Source organism: Lepidochelys olivacea (genome assembly GCF_965140295.1).
Source record: "Lepidochelys olivacea isolate rLepOli2 genome assembly, chromosome: 1".
Taxonomy (NCBI): Eukaryota; Metazoa; Chordata; order Testudines; family Cheloniidae; genus Lepidochelys; species Lepidochelys olivacea.
Genome location: NC_140411.1, coordinates 48,222,837 through 48,228,836, shown reverse-complemented (window position 1 = coordinate 48,228,836; position 6,000 = coordinate 48,222,837). Strand labels below are relative to the sequence as shown.

The following is a 6,000-nucleotide window of genomic DNA, read 5'->3' as shown; positions in this document are numbered from 1 at the left end:
TGCTGTGTGCTCCACAATATCTGTGAGAGTAAGGGGGAGACGTTTATGGCGGGGTGGGAGGTTGAGGCAAATCGCCTGGCTGCTGGTTGTGCGCAGCCAGACACCAGGGCGGTTAGAAGCGCACAGGAGGGCGCGGTACGCATCAGAGAAGCTTTGAAAACCAGTTTCATGACTGGCCAGGCTACGGTGTGAAAGTTCTGTTTGTTTCTCCTTGATGAAACCCCCCGCCCCTTGGTTCACTCTACTTCCCTGTAAGCTAACCACCCGCCCCTCCTCCCTTCAATCACCGCTTGCAGAGGCAATAAAGTCATTGTTGCTTCACATTCATGCATTCTTTATTCATTCATCACACAAATAGGGGGATGACTACCAAGGTAGCCCAGGAGGGGTGGTGGAGGAGGGAAGGAAAATGCCACACAGCACTTTAAAAGTTTACAACTTTAAAATTTATTGAATGACAGCCTTCTTTTTTTGGGGCAGTCCTCTGTGGTGGAGTGGCTGGTTGGCCGGAGGCCCCCCCACCGTGTTCTTGGGCATCTGGGTGTGGAGGCTATGGAACTTGGGGAGGAGGGCGGTTGGTTACAGAGGGGCTGCAGTGGCAGTCTGCACTCCAGCTGCCTTTGCTGCAGCTCAACCATACACTGGAGCATACTGGTTTGGTCCTGCAGCAGCCTCAGTATTGAATCCTGCCTCCTCTCATCACGCTGCCGCCACATTTGAGCTTCAGCCCTGGCTTCAGCCCGCCACTTACTCTCTTCAGCCCGCCACCTCTCCTCCTGGTCATTTTGTGCTTTCCTGCACTCTGACTTTATTTGCCTCCACGCATTCGTCTGTGCTCTGTCAGTGTGGGAGGACAGCATGAGCTCGGAGAACATTTCATCGCGAGTGCGTTTTTTTTTCTTTCTAAGCTTCACTAGCCTCTGGGAAGGAGAAGATCCTGTGATCATTGAAACACATGCAGCTGGTGGAGAAAAAAAAAGGGACAGCGGTATTTAAAAAGACACATTTTATAAAACAGTGGCTACACTCTTTCAGGGTAAACGTTGCTGTTAACATTACATACATAGCACATGTGCTTTCGTTACAAGGTCGCATTTTGCCTCCCCCCACCGCGTGGCTACCCCCTCAACCTTCCCCCCTCCCTGTGGCTAACAGCGGGGAACATTTCTGTTTAGCCACAGGCAAACAGCCCAGCAGGAATGGGCTCCTCTGAGTGTCCCCTGAAGAAAAGCACTCTATTTCAACCAGGTGACCATGAATTATATCTCACTCTCCTGAGGATAACACAGAGAGATAAAGAACGGATGTTGTTTGAATGCCAGCAAACATACACTGCAATGCTTTGTTCTACAATGATTCCCGAGTACGTGTTACTGGCCTGGAGTGGTGAAGTGTCCTACCATGAAGGACGCAATAAGGCTGCCCTCCCCAGAAACCTTTTGCAAAGGCTTTAGGACTACATCTAGGAGAACCGCAAATGCCAGGGCAAAGTAATCCTTTCACATGCTTGCTTTTAAACCATGTATAGCATTTTAAAAGGTACACTCACCAGAGGTCCCTTCTCCGCCTGCTGGGTCCAGGAGACAGCCTTGGGTGGGTTCGGGGGGTACTGGCTCCAGGTCTAGGGTGAGAAACAGTTCCTGGCTGTCGGGAAAACCGGTTTCTCCGCTTGCTTGCTGTGAGCTATCTACAACCTCCTCCTCCTCCTCATCTTCTTCGTCCCCAAAACCTGCTTCCGTATTGCCTCCATCTCCATTGAAGGAGTCAAACAACACGGCTGGGGTACTGGTGGCTGAACGCCCTAAAATGGCATGCAGCTCATCATAGGAGCGGCATGTTTGGGGCTCTGACCCAGAGCGGCTGTTCGCCTCTCTGGTTTTCTGGTAGGCTTGCCTCAGCTCCTTCAGTTTTACGCGGCACTGCTTCGGGTCCCTGTTATGGCCTCTGTCCTTCATGCCCTGGGAGATTTTCACAAAGGTTTTGGCATTTCGAAAACTGGAACCGAGTTCTGATAGCACGGATTCCTCTCCCCAAACAGCGATCAGATCCCGTACCTCCCATTCGGTCCATGCTGGAGCTCTTTTGTGATTCTGGGACTCCATCATGGTCACCTGTGCTGATGAGCTCTGCATGGTCACCTGCAGCTTGCCACGCTGGCCAAACAGGAAATGAGATTCAAAAGTTCGCGGTTCTTTTCCTGTCTACCTGGCCAGTGCATCTGAGTTGAGAGTGCTGTCCAGAGCAGTCAGAATGGAGCACTCTGCGATAGCTCCCGGAGGCCAATACCATCGAATTGTGTCCACAGTACCCCAAATTCGAGCCGGCAACGTCGATTTAAGCGCTAATCCACTTGTCAGGGGTGGAGTAAGGAAATCGATTTTAAGAGCCCTTTAAGTCGAAATAAAGGGCTTCATTGTGTGGACGGGTGCAGGTTTACATCGATTTAACGCTGCTAAATTCGACCTAAAGTCCTGGTGTAGACCAGGGCTAGAGGATAATAGAGCCATGCTGGCTATTCCTTATAACCCTATCAAAAACAAATCATTCCAAACCAAATTTCCTTCTTTGTCAGTGGATAGTAGGGAACCAATAGATGTGATATATCTTGATTTTAGAAAGGCTTTTGAAACATGACATTCTCATAAGCAAACTAGGGAAATGTGGTCTTGATGAAATTACTGTAAGGTGGGTCCGCAACTGGTTGAAAAATCGTACTCAAAGAGTAGTTATCAGTGGTTTGCTGTCAAACTGGGAGGGTCTGTCCTGGGTCCAATACTATTTAATATTTTCATTAATGACTTGGATAATGGAGTGGACAATATTCTTATAAAATTTTCAGAAGACACCAACCTGGGCGGGGTTGCAAGCACTTTAGAGCAGTGGCTCAACCTTTCCAGACTACTGTACCCTTTTCAGGAGTCTGATTTGTCTGCATACCCACAAGTTTCACCTCACTTAAAAACTACTTGCATACAAAATCAGACATAAAAATTCAGAAGTGTCACAGCACACTAATACTAAAAAATGGCTTCCTTTCTCATTTTTACCATATAAAAATAAATCAATTGGAATATAAATATTGTACTTACTTTTCAGTGTATAGTATACAGAGCAGTACAAACAAGTCATTGTCTATGAAAATTTAGTTTGTACTGACTTCACTAGTACTTTTTATGTAGTCTGTTGTAAAACTAGGCAATTATCTAGATGAATTGATGTACCCCCGGAAGATCTCTGTGTACCCCCTGGTTGAGAACTACTGCTGTAGAGGATAGGATTAGAATTCAAAACAACCATGACAAATTGGAAAATTGGCTTAAAATCAACAAGATGAAATTAAAAAAAAAGATAAGTGCAAAATACTACACTTAAGAAGGAAAAAGATCAATTGCATAATTTCAAAATGGGGAACACCTAGCTAAGCTGTAGTATCACTGAAAAGGATTTGAGGGGTTATAGTGGATCACAAATTGAAGTCAACAATACGTTGTAGTTATGAAAAAGGCTAATATCACTCTGTATTAACCGAGAGTGTTATATGCAAGACATGGGAGGTAATTGTCCCACCCTTCTTGGCACTGGTGAGGCCTCACATGGTTTGGGTGCCACACTTTAGGAAAGATGTGGACAAATTGGAAAGAGTCCAGAGAACCACAAAAATGATAAAAGGTTTAGAAAACCTGACCTATGAGGAAAGGTTAAAAAAACAGGGGATGTTTAGTCTTGAGAAAAGAAGACTAAAGGGGGGACTTGTTAACAGTCTTCAAATATATTAAAGGCTGTTATAAAGAGGATGAGTGTTCAGTTGTTCTACATGATCACTGAAGGAAGGACAAGAAGTAATGGGCTTAATCCGCAAGGGAGATTTATGTTAGATATTAAAAACTTTGTAACTATAAGGGTAATTAAGCTCTGAAATAGGCTTCCATGGAAGGTTATGGAATCCCCATGATTGGAAGTTTTTAAGAACTGGTTAGACAAACACCTGTCAGGGATGGTCTAGGTTTACTGGGCCCTACTTTAGCACAGGGGGTTGGACTTGATGACCTCTCGAGATCCCTTCGAGCCCTACATTTCTCTGATTCTATTTCCAAGAAACAAGGGGACAGGACAAAGACAAATGAAATCAAAGGCTTATTTGATGTATTGGGTACAAGCACTCAAATATTAGGGTGTTGAGCGTGGTATAAAGGCTTAGATAGATGGACTTATCTTACCTGTAACTAAAACAAATCAGTGATTCCGCTTTCAATTAAAAAGGTAGAGATGATTTAAAGTGCTGCTAGGGTGCAATTCGCCTTTCTCTCACAAAGCCTGAGTAACCGGGCTTTGTGCGGAGAACTCCAAAGGTGTAGTGGAGGGAATGGAAATCAAACCTTCAACCCATGGGCAGCCTGTGGGGATGCAATGTAGCCTCTCCACAGCTACAACTCCAGCCCACGAGCTGGAAGAGGGGTGCAGCCCCTGGGCTCTTTTCAGGTTGTAGTTCCTTACCAATGGCTCTGGATCTGATACATGCATACAACAGTGGATATTGATACAGCCTTTAATGGGGTTGCAATGTATACTCCCTTGCTCTAGCCAAGATCTGTTGGCTTGTGTGCATGTTTGTGTGCATTTTCCACAGAGGCTATAGCTGCTGTTGCTATTAGACTCTCCCAAATTTAGTATGGTCTGGAGTGCAAGGACTAAGGTGGGGCCTGGGCCCTGTGCAGTTGAGTGCTTTTTCAAAGCCCAACCCTTGTGCCTTCTCCTCTGTTGTACTTCCGCACAGGGTTTGGCCCCATCTAGTCCTTTTCTCTGCAGGAAATAACTTATGTACATATGTAATAAAAATTCCAAAGCTGGTTTATAATATTGCTCCTCATTTGAGTGTTAGCAGATTTCAGGGCCTTACAAGTCAGTCTCCTAGTGGAAGATAAATCATTGTTATGGAGTCTGGGTATATTCCTAGTGCATTTTGTTTTATTTACACACTTACAGCAATCCTAGATCAAAGGTCATCACAAGGGGCAAGCAGGCAAACCGTCTTTCAGAAATCTCAGCCCCAGCAGCAATGCCTGGTTATCAGAAAGCAACTGTGTACCAAAAATTGCTCTCTCTAGTGAGAGATTAAGGCAAAGATCGTATTCTCCTGGTGTTTGCCACAGCTTGCCCAAGAGCCTGCAGTGCAAAATTAACACTACAGTATTGTTTCAAAGGCTGAACAGAAAAGAACTTGTAAAACTATGACAGGTTTCAGAGGGGTAGCTGGGTTAGTCTCTACGGTGCCACAAGTACTCCTCATTCTTTTTGCTGATACAGACTAACAGATTTATTTGGGCATAAGCTTTCGTGAGCTACAGCTCTCTTCATCGGATGCATGCAGTGGAAAATACAGTAGGAAGACAGACAGACAGACAGACAGACACACACCATGAAAAAAAAAAGGGTGTTGCCATACCAACTCAATGAGACTAATTAATTAAGGTGGGCTATTATCAGCAGGAGAAAAAAAACTTTTTTGTAGTGATAATCAGGATGGCCCATTTCAAACAGTTGACAAGAAGGTGTGAGTAACAGTAGGGGAAAAATTAGCATGGAGAAATAGTTTTTACTGTGTGTAATGACCCATCCACTCCCACTCTTTATTCAAGCCTAATTTAATGGTGTCCAGTTTGCAAATTAATTCCAGTTCTGCAGTTTCTCGCTGGAGTCTGTTTTTGAAGTTTTTTTGTTGAAGAATTGCCACTTTTAGTCTGTAATTGAGTGATCAGGGAGGTTGAAGTGTTCTCCGACTGTTTTTTGAATGTTATGATTCTTGACGTCTGATTTGTGTCCATTTATTCTTTTGCATTAAGACTTTTTTCCCCCCTACTGTTACTCACATCTTCTTGTCAGCTGTTTGAAATGGGCCATCCTGATTATCACTACAAAAGTTTTTTTCTCCTGCTGATAATAGCTCACCTTAATTGATTAGTCTTGTTAGAGATGGTATGGCAACACCCATTTTTTCATGTT

At 44.5% G+C, this 6,000-nt stretch overlaps 1 protein-coding gene across 1 annotated transcript; it reads right to left on the bottom strand.

The window, feature by feature from the left end:
- Positions 1-423: 423 nt before the first annotated feature.
- Positions 424-5,938, bottom strand: LOC311514658 (uncharacterized protein). The gene is made up of 2 exons (XM_084617261.1): positions 1,550-5,938; positions 424-961 (listed from the first exon to the last, which is right to left on the bottom strand). Exons 1-2 carry the CDS (start codon positions 2,130-2,132, stop codon positions 441-443), a joined length of 1,104 nt encoding a protein of 367 aa, XP_084473387.1. The 5' UTR covers positions 2,133-5,938; the 3' UTR covers positions 424-440.
- Positions 5,939-6,000: the final 62 nt, after the last annotated feature.

Coding starts and splice junctions, on each gene's coding strand:
- LOC311514658 (XM_084617261.1), bottom strand. CDS start 2,132: ATGCAGAGCTCATCAGCACAGGTGACCATGATGGAGTCCCAGAATCAC. Junction 962..1,549: donor AGGCGGAGAAGGGACCTCTG/GTGAGTGTACCT, acceptor TTTCTCCACCAG/CTGCATGTGTTTCAATGATC.